The sequence below is a fragment of the Oculina patagonica genome, chromosome 6, assembly GCF_052425735.1.
Source record: "Oculina patagonica isolate OP01 chromosome 6, crgOcupat, whole genome shotgun sequence".
Lineage (NCBI taxonomy): Eukaryota > Metazoa > Cnidaria > Anthozoa > Scleractinia > Oculinidae > Oculina > Oculina patagonica.
This window is the reverse complement of record NC_135763.1, coordinates 658,118-673,016: the sequence shown is the minus strand read 5'-3', so window position 1 is coordinate 673,016 and position 14,899 is coordinate 658,118. Positions and strand designations below refer to the sequence as shown.

The window sequence follows — 14,899 nt, the reverse complement described above, 5'->3', positions numbered from 1 at the left end:
GTAAAATTTAAGACGAAGATTTTTCTCTTTGGGTAATGAAATATTCATTGAAGCATCCAGGCAAAAAACTCTCAAAACGATCTCTATGACTTTATCAATGCATTTTCAATCTGCATAAAATAGATTTGTGATGCATATGAATATAGACTTTCGTCTGCATTTTCAATGAAGCACGAAACACTAAACCATCATGAATAAAGAGGGTCCTGAAGGGGGGGTACAAAATCCCATTTCCCAGCCCAAATTTTGCCCAAATCCCATTTCCCAGCCTATTTTTTGTCCAAATCCCATTCCCAGTAGTAAAATTCCCAGTGCATGGAAAACCGGGCTTAAGCGTAATATATTTGTTGTTTTGAATGTTCTGAATGTAGTCCACTCCCTGAACTCTCCCTTCGGTGAACCCAGGCACAGGCGTCGTTGAGCGAGTACAGAAATATTGACCTGCATGCGCATTCTCAGAAATCTGTCAGCCCCACCCCCCTCCCCCCCCAAAAAAACAAAACTGAGGAGGGGAAGCTGAAGAAACCAAACCATAATCGACAGTACCTTTGGAAACGCACGCACAGATGTTAAATTCAAAAATTTAGTACTTGTGGGTTTAATATCTATTCATTACGGCTCTAGACAAAGGTTACGACAATTTTTCTTGCAGATGTCGCGCTAATTTGTTGCGAAGTTGAATTTTTCATTTTAGCGAACTATTTTTACCTTAGCGCACGCGTTGCATGTAAGAAACGCCACACGTCTCTGTGGTTTTTCATTGGTTTGTTTTAAGCATGCACATGCAAGTTATCCTAGACTGTCCCTTCTCGCACCTGGGTCGCAGAAGGAATAGTTCAGAGAATGGAGTATCCAAAATCATGTTCTGCCAGTTATATTATCACCAATGCTGTTGAGAACATTACTTTTCATTTGTTCGTTTGTCTTGTAGAGAATGGTAGAAATTTTCAGTAGCTTTAACTAAAGCTATTAAGTTTTTATCCCTTACTTACCACTACCCTGCAAAACTTACTATCACTTCTTTTAAATATTCCATTTGTGCCCATGCTCAGTCATAGCAGTTCCGCTGAGTAACTTAATCACTTACACGAAAATTGATCGACACTCGATGGACACTCGTGCAGTGTAGTGGTTTTGTTTCAGAGTTAATTTTCAGCGTTTTAACTATTCTATGCCGGACTTTAAGAATATTATAGAGCGTAAAATATGCAGGTTTAGTCATGTACTGACATGCTTCCCATTCCCATTTTTTGTTTCCGAATCCCAGCCCCAGTTACCTAAATCCCATTTTCCCAGTGAAAAAATAGGCAAATCCCAGTCAAAATAGGCAAATCCCAGTTCCCATTTTACCCCTTCAGGACTCTCAATAAAGTAAATTTTGATTGGATGCTAAGACATGTATTGACTTATCACGAGCAGAAACAAATGACACTGATTCATCGCTTCGTGGAAACACATCATAAATATTAATTGCTAAGCTCAGTGGAGGCCGTTTGCGCCAACTTGGCGCCAGGGGACAGGTGATGGTGAAGTGAAGCTCAGTGCGTATCAACGGATATGTTTGCTGCAAAGTTTCTTGCATTCCTTTTTACGTTTCAGCAAGTTAATGGCGACTGTGTAACAAGCAGCTGCCAAAAGATTTCCCTCGATGTACACCGAGATGCCGTGCAAGACTCAGAGTTTGTTGGCCATGTTTTTCACAATTCTGTCACGTTAAACCCAGTTCAGTGCTACTCCTGGTGTATACAGGACTGTCGATGTTTGTCGATCAACTTCAAGGAAACCAATGAAAAAAAATACTGCGAGTTGAATGAAGGAAATCATTTGACCAACGAAACCTCTCTCAAGCATTCTGCAGGATCAAGTTATTATAACCTACGCAGAGAGGAAGGTTCCAAGGTGAAAAATTGTTGAAAATTTATTAATGTTGCGACTTTACTCCCATTTAATTTTAAATTTTAAGACATTCTATTTATTCTGCTGTAAACTCGGAGCTTTAGTTAACGCGTAGCAAAACGAATACGGTGTTCTTAACAAATAATGAATTTCGCGAGATTCGTCGCGGTGTTTTTTAATTAAAAGTCAGCTTAACAGGTTGTCTGAAGGAAAAACAAATAAAAACAGTTATTATTTTACCTCTTGATTTTCAGAAAGATGTTACAAACATTTTTCTTTTAGAGCTTTATTTTGCTGAATTTCCGTAATTTTCGCATTTGACTTCTCGATTTTTTTTAAGAATTAATAATGGAATCCAGGATTACTTTGAATAATTTTTCCGAAGAAAACAATCAGCACAGTTTACTTAAAGAAAATGATGGATTCTGAATTATTTAGCGCCTTCCTATAGAGCTCTTGAAGTACGTTTTCTGCCCGCCCATGAATCCTAAATATTTGATGAGTTTATTTGGCACAAAATGGCGGCATTTGTTTTCGAAGTTGGCGACAGCTTGCTTCAACAACGCCGTTTTATGTCTGATCCGTTTTCAATCACCTGTTTTGAAAACGTTTTAGTGCGGCTTTCTCCAAAAATCGACTAATATCGCCTTTCGCTAGCACAAATTGGAAAAATCGATTTCGCTCATATTTTGCCCATAGATAGGCCCTAGTGAGAAACTAAACGGACTGCAGTTAGTTTTTCCTAATACAGCTTCCTTTCGTAGAAATATGCAAAAAAAGATTTTGCCCCAAATTGGGCGCAAAATCAACTTCCGGTTTGACTGATTTTATTGAAAGTTTGATCGCCTCGTGCGTTATACTGCAGCTGTTTATTGATATTTCAATAACATTTATAATGTCTTTAGGTATTTAGTGTATAACTGAGCGAAAAATAAAACAAATCGAGATTTATTTTTAGCCTGAAACGGAGATAAATCCAAAGGCAAAATTTGCAAATGAGTAGCGAGCGAAATTATGCAGTAAAACTCTGCCATTTTTTTCTATGTGCGATAACCTAAAATATTGTAAAAACAATTTTTATGGGTTAACTAGACATTTATCTAATAGGATATTTAAAAAAATCTCTGGGGAAAAGGTTTTTAGTGGCCCGCTTTGGCCTTTGTTTATCACTAGTTTTGCCGTAAATCAGAAAAAATGTAAACAATTGCGTGACACTGCTTGTCACAATACCCGCTGACAGTTTCACAATTTCCTGTATTTTAAATAATCTAATCATTTTAAAATACACGAAAAGGATAGATGTCACATGCCAAATTTTAATGGAAAGGAAACTTTAATTTACTTGTTTTATACCAATATCGCGAGTGGCTGTGCTGTTAAGTGTTCTTCAGCTGAAATTCAGAACCAGGCAAATGTACGTGCTTTGTCTACTTTTCATTAAAGTAATTCAGAAGAATTCAAAAGGGCTTAGTTAAGATTTTTTCCTTCCTATTGCACCACTCATGACAGAGTTTGTGACCAGGGCGTTCTGCTACAAGGGAAATGATAATTTTTGTCGCTCCTTTTATACTTCATTTAATAATCCTCAAAAACACCTAATACAAATGGGAGATTTAATAGCGTAACTAACCAACTTACAATGGTTTCTCACACTTCAATTTGTTACAATTTTTTTATGGTGAAATTAACTGTCACTTACAACGATATGAAATTATTATAAAAGGATCTGCTAGCAGTTCAAATCTTTTGGCTAGATAGAGAATTCACAGCGTTTAGCTTTGGCACGGAATCAACTATGAAAGGTAACATGGATTAGCACACAATATTCCGGGAATATTGGAAACAAAGTATGCCTTTCTAGGCATACTTTTATAGATGTCCCTTCTTTCACTCCTTTCGTTCATGCATGATCATTGTAGGGATATTTTTAGATCTAGTAATATTTCTGTTCTAGTATAGATCACTGAAAATTGCCAAGTATTTTCAACTCTACTTTCACCTAAAATCAGTGCCAACTAGACTCAAATGCCCACCTCCCATCCTGCTGTCCACATAAAGCGGTTTCAGTTCCATAAGGAAATCAACATTGTTTTAAATGCAAAACTTTTCTACAAATTCGTAGGTGGGATTATTGCAACGAGCTTGTGGCATATCAGTGGCCGGGAAGGATGGGGGGGTGTTTTAAAGGGCTTACAGAGCGGAGTTTTAAAATATTGCGAAAACCTACGTGTATGTAAAGCACGAACTTTGCTGGTTTTCACTTGAAGCAGGTACCAGACTTCATTACCCCTTGAAGCTTATCGATGTAAGGTTTCTTTTGGGTCAAGTTATCATGATCATAACATGGGAAGCACCAATATCGCTAGATACTGCCAATAAGTATTTCATATTAAAAACACATTATATTTGTAGACATGTTACCTCGCTGTTGATAAAGCGGAGAAAAATAGCTTTTTTAGCAGTACCTACTAGACTCCACATCCCATCCCTCTTATAGGAAGGGAAAGGCCCACCTTCTTCACCGCTTCTTTGGCGTCCCTTTGGTCCCCTTTTGCTGTCTACACATAGCGTTTCCTGTCGCATTTGGGTGATATTTCATTGTGAAAGCCCGCCCCCCACCCCCCAACGCTCTAAGCCTGTTTTAAGCAGGGCTTAGCTTGAAAGTTTGCACTTTTTAAACAAGGCTGGAGCCGGGTGGGGTCAAGGCAACCAGATTGTGGAAGATAAAATGTCTGAAAGGAGTGTGGAGCAGGGTGCTAATAGTTTTAACTATTTTAAAAACAACGAGAAAGCTTCTACTTAATACTGTTACAAAATGATCTTCTTTAAATGATGAGATAACGCATTTGTCAATACTTTAACATTGGACGGAGAAAATGCGGCTTCTTTGTAGGCTTTCACTTGTAGCAGGTACAAGACTTCACCACCTCTTGAAGCTTATCGATGTAAGGCTTCTTGCGGGTTATCGTGACATTTGAAACATCAATGCCTAGAAAGATGCAGATGTCGCGCAAAACGATAACACGAAAGTAGCTGCAAGTTTGCCACTGGAGGCAAGCTCGCAGATGTTATAAGTGTCATGCATAATGGGATGCTGAAGAGCTACTAAACTGGACACATCTCTGCGCATCTCACTTAACGCTTCTTCATGGCGCGCACAGATCTCTTCTTCCTCGTCTTCCTCGGTCACAACATCAACACTTCGTTTGGCAGTCAGTCTGGAAAAAAAGCCCCGGATTTGCTGCGTTGTCAGGAATTCGCTGAATGTGAACAGACGATTGCCATTGGAATCTTTGGCAGTCCTCATTTCTTTGGACACAGTGGCCGGGTCAAGCTTTCTTCCAGTTGCTTGCCCTATCTCAAATTTCTTAATGAGGTAATCTTTTTGATTGGAATTGAACCTTTTCCCAACAAAGGAACTCTTGAGCGCCCAGCCCATGGACATAGGAGGAACTCCACCAAAAGACTCGATGGCAGCCTTCATTTGAGCAGCATTTTCAATGTCATTGCCTTCATTGAGGTAGATTTGCATGTGGGATTTAATGGTCGCCGCTTTTCGGTCACATGCTCCCTTGCCACCTTGTGGATCCGAAAAATCCATTCTCTTCAAGGTAACACCGGCTTTATCTGCTACCACTTTAGCACCAACAATGGTCGAAGCACAGTGATAGCACCCCGCGTTGTCCTGTCTGTAGAATACTGTTTCAAGGTTTGGCATACCAATCTTTAACTTTGTGAGAACATCCGCCATTATGCCAAGCACTGAGTGACTGTCCTGGTCGCAAGCTTAAAAAATATGCACGAATGCCATCGTCTCGATTTGTCGGTTTGGTCGCTGCCGTAGTGCCACTGTGATGTGCCAAGGAATCCCCCGCTTGGCAAACCAGTCGCTTTGACTTTCTCTATACTTTCTGGGAAGGAACTTCATGGCCCAATCTTGGACCAAGAAAACAGAATTTTCCTCTAACATTTCCATTACATCGACTCTGGCCTCATCTTGGTTAACTGCACGAAGAAGGTGAGCTTTCCAGGCACTGATGCTACGCCTTGCTTGTTCAGTGTTAAAGGTCAACTCGTCCATTTCTTCGCTTTCTGTTGCAATGAGCTTAAGGGCGTCTTCTATTTCTCCAATGCTCACCTCCACCAGGCTGCAACGATCACACACCCCATCATGGATATGACTACATTCTCCCTGGTATTCGGAACATTTGGCATCACTGAGCGCAAAACATCTACAATGGTCTGGGACAGTCGACGACTCAGAAACATGTACCTTTAAAAATCAAAGAGGATCGTATGAGAAATTACGCTATAAAAACAAGCACGTGTTAGTCTCAAAGCTGTTGCAATGTTTTAAGGGTTATTTGTTGTCCTTACCGTGAAGTCACTTTTCAGGTAACGCTTGGCCAATTTCAGTTGTTCCTTTCTTTGTTTCGCCCAGGACATACCCATTCCAAGCTCTCCCAGTCGCTCAGCCACAATTTCAAGTTCCTCAAACGCTTTCGCGCCAGAAGCAGTGATGTAGTCCAGACCTTGTAAGGATTTCCTCACGGAGGCAGAACAGACGTCAAGAATTCGAAGCAAAGAGCTTCGGCTCAAGCAGGTTATGCCTGACTCCTTGCAGTACTCTTGATATTGCTGTGCTATACGTTCTGGAATCATTGTCCTGATAACATTGGGTACTGCGATCACTTCACCGGAACTCAAAGTAAGGTTTTTCTGTCCAAATGGTAAATCTTGAATGATGTGCTGACTGGTTATGAAACAAATGAAGTGGTCAACCATTTCCGGGGAAACGTACATTCTCTTCTGGATAGGTTTAGGAACAGGAGAGCCTCTACCATGGATCAGCAGGTGCTGTCTGGCAATCTTGAATCGATACTGTGTGAGGTTTGGAATCCACCTTTGAAGAGACTTAAAGCTGACCTTGTCAACCATGATAGACAATATCTGACGACGCGTATCCCACTGGGTAGCACTGTTGTAGCATTCTGCTAAAGATTCCAGTAAAACAGAATCGACTTTTTCTGTTTCTAAGGATGTTGAGGGAAAATGCTGATTCATTGCCTTTGAAGAGACCAGTTTGTCCCACAATTTATCAGAATCTTTGCCAGCTATAACTTCCAATGAGGCGGCTACAGCCTCACTCGCCTTCTTTACATAGTAACGTTTGGTTCTTTCGCCGACGTCATCCCAGGGTGTCCTTAAAGAAGATCGAATAGGACTTATGTCTCTTGACGCAAGAAAATTATTCAGTGCAGATCTTGACCTGTCGACAGGAGTTCTGTCTTGGCAGGTGTCATCAAGACTTTCGGTATCTGAAGGCAAATACAGACTTCCGAAAGGGGTATCGGCTTGTGAAAACATGCTTGACCTCGCCTCTGTAAATGGGGTACTCGTGAAATGACTTTGGTCTGTTACTGTACTGATTTCCTAAAAAACGCAATGGGAGATAATTTTAATAAATCCACTTTACTATTTTACGCCCCTAAGCGCAATGCCGCGTACAACTACATGAAGACCAGTATTCATAAACCTATGAATCAACCGAAATGGCGGGGGATTCAACCTTCTTTAGTAATCGATCAAAATGAGGCGGCTGAAACACTTTTGTGAAACGAAATTTTCGATGCATGTTTTGCGATATATTGGTCACGTGATCAATGTTTACACTGGAGCCATCAGTCAAATTATCCATAAGTCAATCAATCAATCAAGCAAGCAAACGATCAGTCAGTCAGTAGGTCAAACATATCTTTTTATTTTTCATTTTTTTCAAGTAAGTGTATATCGCTGTACCCATACCGAAGGCTGACAATAACACTGCACATCAAGTGTTGCTGGGGCATTGTTAGGAAATTTGTCGAAGGATTTCTGTGCTGAGCCCAGGGAGAACACTTTCGGGTTTGAAATTTTCTAGACTTACAAAGTGACAATCTCGAAGCTAAGTGCATGACCACTATAAAACAACATTTACATTTTACAAAATGTAATTGCCACGTAGAGTTAACTCTCGTTTTACTGGACACGCTCGGGGCGTCGTTCAGTGCTCGGTATAGCGAGAATCCCAAGGGGGCTACTCAAAAAAGTACCCTTTTATATACCATATTGACAGGAAAGGCGCCCCTTTTGTATACCTTTTACTGAAAAAAGGTACCCCTTTCATATACCGAAAAACACATGCATGACATATGCCTAAAACAGGAATTCTAGATGTCAGTTTTACATGGCTTTTAATAAATTTTAAAAATAAAGTTATAAGGTGCGTTTGTTCAATATAATTATTTAAATTGAAGACCCTTTTAAAAACCTAAATGACCGATGTCTTTACCCTTTCATGTACCAAAACTTGTGAAATCCCTACCCTTTTATATACCTGAAGCATGAAAAAGGTACCCCTTTTGGGCGAAGCCTCCCCGTATATGCCATAAGAGGGAGTAACCCCCCTCGGGGTCGAGCGAGAGTCTGTAATAGCGGGAGTCATTTACAGTCAAACCTCTTTCGGCGGGGATCTGAATTTTGTCCGTAATATCGAGTGTCCGCAATAGCGGGGTGTCCGTAAGGCGAGAGTTGACTGTAGATCATAACAAGAGGGCTGAATTAAAAACAAATCTTTCATGTTAACAGGCTCTTAACATGCTCTGATGCTTAATCGTGAATTGTCTCATTTTTTCTTTGTGTTACACCATTACTCCTTTAATTCTGAAACTTTTAAAGAAAAGGAAGCCCTAGGTTTTTTGGGTCTTGATTGTGTCCCCCATTCGATCATCCCCGTCACTCGAAATCCCAAGTATCCCCTCCCCCCACCCCCAAGAGGTGCTGTGCATGCCTGTTATATATATTTTCTCATTGTTGTCCGAAATAAATAAATTTTACACTTGCTTAAAACGCCATGGATTTCTTTTAAGTAAAGGCTTATCATTGTCACATTTTTCTTACCCTGAATGTCAACTCTTTCATTTGACTCACAACTTCTTCTTCCTTGTTATCTATGTCGACAAGTGGAGGCGAGTTCTTTGCTGCTAAGCTGGCTAATTTTGACAACTTCTCTTCTTCGGACGCTGAACTCAAAATTTCCCTGCATGATCTGCACATACCTTATGCAAACAGAAGGAAAACTATCAGACGTATTTTGAAATGCCTGTATAAGACAAGAAGCGATAACCCGAGTGAGAAGTCGATATCTACCTGATCCAACGGGAACCAAATGTCCCGTTCTTTTGAGAATTAACTTCGAGAAGGTCTTGTTTACCCCTCTTTCGGCTTTTGGATATTTTCCTCTCACCATTTTATGTAGAGATAAATCTTGAGGGACCCTACATCTTTCGGTTCCTCTTGTCCAGCCGAGACCAAGGGATGAGCGATGTGATGGGCAAACAGTCATCACTTCGACATTTTGTGGAGTGTTAAACATCGCCGCACGAGCAAGTATTAACTCAATTTCACTTTCCACATCATGGAATTGAAAGAGTGACTTGTGTTGTGCTACATTTTTAGTGCACGATAAAAGTGGGACGATCTCCGTAGACTGCTTTCTGTCTCTGCAATCAAAGGAGCACTGACCACCAACTAATGACTTAAAAGAACAACAAGCATTCATCTTGTTCGAAGAGTCGTGTTTACTGAAGTGAGGAATTGTCGGATAAGGACGTGTTTTCAAACTTAGATAATTTAATTTAACAATTTGCTTATCGCAAGTAAAATCGATTTAGGACTGATCCAAATATTGCGTTGAATTCTGGCGCTAATCATTTTCGAAGTTTCAGTTCACTGAAATGTACTATTCGGGCAAAAAAAAAGTAGAACTCTGAATATAACTTAAAAAGCTATAAGGCAATTGTATGTTTTCTGTTAGATCTTATACCATAAAGGTGTTTATAGTCCTCAGTAATACCTTCAGTGTTGATACCTGTTAGTAAATAATTCTAGCCAACATTTTTTTGCTTTATATTTTGCTTCGCTTATCGGATAATAATTGGGAAAATATCGGCAATCTGTTACAAAAAGAAACAACAACGCATCAACGAACAAAATCAACATCATTGCACTCCGGCGGCAAATACTTATTCCTCGCGAAGCGAGGCCGAAGGCCGAGCGTAGCGGGGTGTATAATTTTGTCCCTCAAAGGGCTCAGGCGGGATGAAATCTCGTGTGGAGTTTACGGTCATATATATTTATTTATTTGTGAGCTTGGTGTGTGGCGGAAATGACGTCACACGGCCGCCGCGCGCTAGTGGCCTAATGGTAAGGCGTCGAACTTGAAATCAGATCTTCGGACCTGAGGGCGCGGGTTCGAATCCGGCTAGGGTTTTTTTTTTTCCTTACTTTTTTTGTGGGTTCGAATCCTGAGCCTTTCATTTTTATCGTTTTTTTTTTCGGATTAAAATAACACTGATTTCCACATAATACTCCCTCAACGCCTATTCAGGCTATAAACCTTTCATCGCCATCAGGGGCGCGCGGGCGGAGGGTTCGAATCCTCCTACCGTTCGTCCTTCTTTTTTTTAATGCCCTCAAATAAATGTCCAAAATGCGGCTATCCAATAATTTGTCGATGATTTTGAAAATAGCCTGCGCTTCCCAACGCTTTATACCTCTTTACGAACCTGAAAGAGCCGCCATCTTCAAAGCGGAGTAGACCCTGGGAACGAGGGTGTCGCGGCCATGCCCTTTACTAATTTTTAACAAATATATCTTCCTGATATGTACAATGTTCAACTTCATAATCCACTCCTTATTTATAACACCACCCCCCCCCCCCCCGCCTCCCCAACCCAGAGCTTCGCGAGGCCCTGCGAGTCACGTATTACTAGTAATTTAATTATTTGCTAGTTCCCTTCAGATCACGTAAAGAAATAAACCAAACAATATTGACTCGTTGTTACGTTTTATAATTGAACTGAGAATGCTTTTTATTTATACGACCGGTTTTTGAAAATGATCGAGGGGTTAACAGCTTAAAACTACTAACACAGAATTTCGCTAGGTTAAACCTTACCGACGAGCCGTCTAGCATGTTGTGATAAAGAGCGTGTTAAGATCAGGCAATTATTTCAAAACGGGTAAAGGGAAAATCTCTTATTGCTTTTACCTTTTCAAAGAGTTCAGCACATGACCGTTTCTATACTTGGGTTGTTTGAAAGTATTTGTTTCAAAAAGATAATTTCCCTCGCGCTTTACTAGCCTTGTCACGTAATTCCTGTCACGCTAAAACGGCAGATTTTCGGCGAAATTAGTAATAAGTACAGGCCAAAGCGGGCCACTTAAAACCTTTTTCCCAGAGATTTTTTACGATATCCTATCAGATGGGTGTCTCTTTAACCCATAAAATGTATATTCACGTTATTTTAAGTTATCGCACATAGAAAAAAATTGGCAAAGTTTTACTGCATAATTTCGCTCGCTACCCAATTGCAAATTTTGCCTATCATTTTATCCCCATTTCAGGCTCAAAATTAATCTCGAATTGTTTTATTTTTCGCTCAGTCATACAATCAAGACCTAAAGAGAATATAAATACTATTGAAAGATCCATAAACAGCGGCAGTAAAATGCGCGAGGCGATCAAATTTTCAAAAAAATCAGTCAAACCGGAAGTGGATTTTGAGCCCAATTGGGGCGAAATCTTTCTTGACATATTTCTACGAAAGGAAAATGTATTAGGAAAAACTAACTACGGTCCGTTTAGTTTCTCACCAGGACCTATCTATGGGCAAAATATGAGCGAAAACGTGCATTCCATTTGTACCGCTGTGTGGTTGATAATTCTAGGAAGTCGCACTTAAAGACGCGAGGGTAATTTAATGTAGCAAGAACCGCAATATTTCCAGTAGTTTGCATCTCATGGCAGATGCATATTTCTGATTCCTTTCATCAATTCTTGTGCAATTAAGCTTACTCGTTCGCTCTGTTCAAAGTAGTTACGTACGTATGTCCTACCCACGCAGGAACGTAGGTAGGACTTTATTTTGACACGCTTGCCCCGTAAACTATATAACTAAGGGCCTGTTTATCTGGAGAAAAGTTGTCCCTGGTAGGAGGGTTACCCTCCATACCAAGCCACCCGGGCGAGAGAGCTTTTCATACATTTCTTTATAAATAGCTGCGAATCGTTTATACAGTATGAGAAATTACAAAGTTGGCGCCGCGAGCAGGGTGACCCTGGGTGGAGGGTCACTCGCTTCGAAGGTAGGGTGTCCCTGGGAAGCGAGAAAACTTTTTTCCATATAAACAGTTTGATTATTTTTGTCTCGCCTACCAGGGACAAGCGCAAACGATACAAGCGGCCAAAACAAAACGGCGGATGACTTAAAATCAAAGTCGGCGGTTAATTTGTCGAAAAAATGGTCTTGGTCGATGTTTAGCGTTCTGATTTTAGAGAAGGCCGCCATATTAGATGTTTTAAAAAAACTCTCGCCAGTCTTTTGAACCGAGAAGGCCAAGTTTTGGCTCGGTCAACAGGGATAACTTTACTCATATAAACGCTTGGCAAAAGATGGCTTCGGGGAGAGGGTAACTCTCCTACCAGGGACACCTTTCCTTCGTATAAACATGCCCTCTGTACAATAAAGTTGATTTCCACGAGGATCATATTGCTACAATAAGACGATTAAAACTCTCTCTCTCTCTCGTCACTTCAGGAAGGGAAGCAATGTGTAGGTAAAGTCACGTGCACCAATGGCTGCTGTGAGAACAATCCATGTCTCAATGGAGGAACCTGCAATGAAATCTGTGAGCCCGCGAGCGTTCGGTACAACTGTTCATGTCCGGTACCGTTTGTTGGAAAACACTGCGAGATTCAGCTGAGAAGAAGTTGTCAGGACTACAAAGCAGCTGGGGTCAACAAGTCTGGATTGTATGCAGTTATCGATGACAGCAATCAAACCTTCCAAGTGTTCTGTGATTTTGATTCAGAGCCTGGTTTTGTCTGGAACTTGATAGAGTCATTTAGTTTGTCCAACAAGCACCTGTTCCAGGTAAATGTCGTAGATGTGAGAGGGCCGGGTCAAAACGTGCAACTGAGTCGCAACTGGTTAAGGGATGTACTAAATTTTTTTACATGAACTTATTTTTGCTACAACCTCTCAAAAAGCACTGCAATTGTTGTTAAAAGCTATAGTATCTTCTTCGAGCAGATTCGGTTGTTTTAATTATTTGAACGTACAGCAGTTAGATTAAAACTTCTGAACGTAATTCCTTAAAATCAAAAAGATGTATGTCATTGCCATTGTTTACAGTTGAGCTGATAAAAGCCTTTCATGGATTTTTGCCCTCTGTTACAGTCTTGTTCAACTTTCTTTTTTCGTCCCTTAGAAAGACGTGGTATTTTACGATTACTCTGATTCAAGTGCGGTCAGTGGTGATTCCCCAAACTGGCAGGCGTACCTGATAAAGCGACATTACCTTCTTTGGCTCAGAGATCAGTCGACTCACTGGCGAGCTACTTGCCGATACAACACAGACGGCACGGTATATAGGGATTACCTGCGAGCCTCATTTGAAGACTTCGACATCATCAGAGTCACACCATCGGTGACGAGCAGCTGTCAAAACTACGAGCTTGTCAACATCCGGGGAAATGAGTGTGCGAATTGCACGGCAGCGACCTGGTATCGAAAAGGTTCTTACCCTTTGCACATCGACAGTTCTGATAATAGTGGGATGGGTTGCGATTTCGACGGAACTGTGAGTGGTGATAATGCAAATAGAGAAGACAACTTTGGATATTATGGTACTGTAAATCCGATATTCCGCTGCGCGTCAAACCCAGAATCAACGACTCAGTTTTGGATTGGAGGCAAGTAATTTCCTGTCGACAGAACACAGAAGATCTTTTAGGATTTTGTTTTTTGGCTGTCCATAAGATGAGAACATGTAGTACAAATGATTTGTTTGTATATTGGAACATGTTAGTTTAAGGTGAAAGAGTGTCTGTTTTCCGTTGTAACGAGTCGCTATATCCTGACGTTAAAAGAAACAACGCATTGTATGAAACAACACAACTTAACCCATTTGACATCATAAAGATAACTGACGAACTGCGATTCTTTCAAAAAAAAAAGTGCGAAGATAATAAAATAAATTTTAATTTTAAAGCTCAGATCACCAGTAAGCCACGATCTTTGAGCTTATATAGTGGAATACATAAGGACTTTTGTACATATTTTAATTGACTCTCTTTGTAGTTGTCTTACAAGATAATTGTAGCTCAGATATCTAAATTACTACGTACAAAAGAGTGATATTTAATTAACGTGAGAACATGGTGTGTAATCCACCGTACCAGAAAAGATGGCGACTGGTACATTTACCTATAGTTCCTAGCGCGCGAAAACGCTATAAACGCTCATAAAAACGCACAGAAAAGCTCTAAACGCTTCAAACTCCGCATGAACAATGTGGCTAGTACAAGGACTAATTTCGTAGAAACGTGGCTGTGTTTGCGCTCTTATGGCTGTGTTGAGTTCGCAAGGTATTGGTAAAGTATAGAGCCGCCATCTTTTTCCGTACGGTGGATTCTAACCTGCCCTTTTATCCCCTGTGTTTATAGATTGTACTATATAACTATATAAGGGGTAGATTAGAACAAGTTAAGCCTTCTCAAACTGGTACATTGATGTACTTTATTTTTCATTTTTGTGTGTGCAAATACACTTTTCTTTTTTTTGTTCCCTGTCTGTGTGTGTGTGTGAATGGAAATCGTGTCCCGTTTTTTTATACTCTGTAAATTTATTGCAATATTTTTTTCCGCTTGGCCCAGCCACTTAGCTCGATTAGCCTTAGCTATTTCTAAGTGACTGTGCTCTTTTTTTATTGTTAATTTTTCTCTTTGCATGTATTTAATTTATTGTAAAATTCTTCTGGGCACGAAATAAAGATTGTTGTTGTTGTTGTTGTCTCTCTTCTCGCTAGGCTGAGGCGCTCATGGGTGTTCCAGCGCGGCCAAAACTCCATGGGCTTCCAAGCTTTGCGGTCCTGCGCCAAAGCACAAATTTCATGAGCT

At 40.4% G+C, this 14,899-nt stretch overlaps 1 protein-coding gene and 1 pseudogene across 1 annotated transcript in view; one reads left to right on the top strand and one right to left on the bottom strand.

Moving 5' to 3' along the window:
• Positions 1-14,899, top strand: part of LOC144658587 (uncharacterized) — a 21,852-nt gene extending 6,953 nt beyond the window's left edge. Inside the window, exons 2-4 of the mRNA XM_078519031.1 lie at positions 1,600-1,899; positions 12,537-12,872; positions 13,210-14,899. Coding sequence (XP_078375157.1) covers positions 1,600-1,899; positions 12,537-12,872; positions 13,210-13,701 — 1,128 coding nt within the window. The 3' untranslated portion in view covers positions 13,702-14,899. The remainder of the gene's footprint in view (positions 1-1,599; positions 1,900-12,536; positions 12,873-13,209) is intronic.
• Positions 4,886-6,007, bottom strand: LOC144656228 (uncharacterized; annotated as a pseudogene).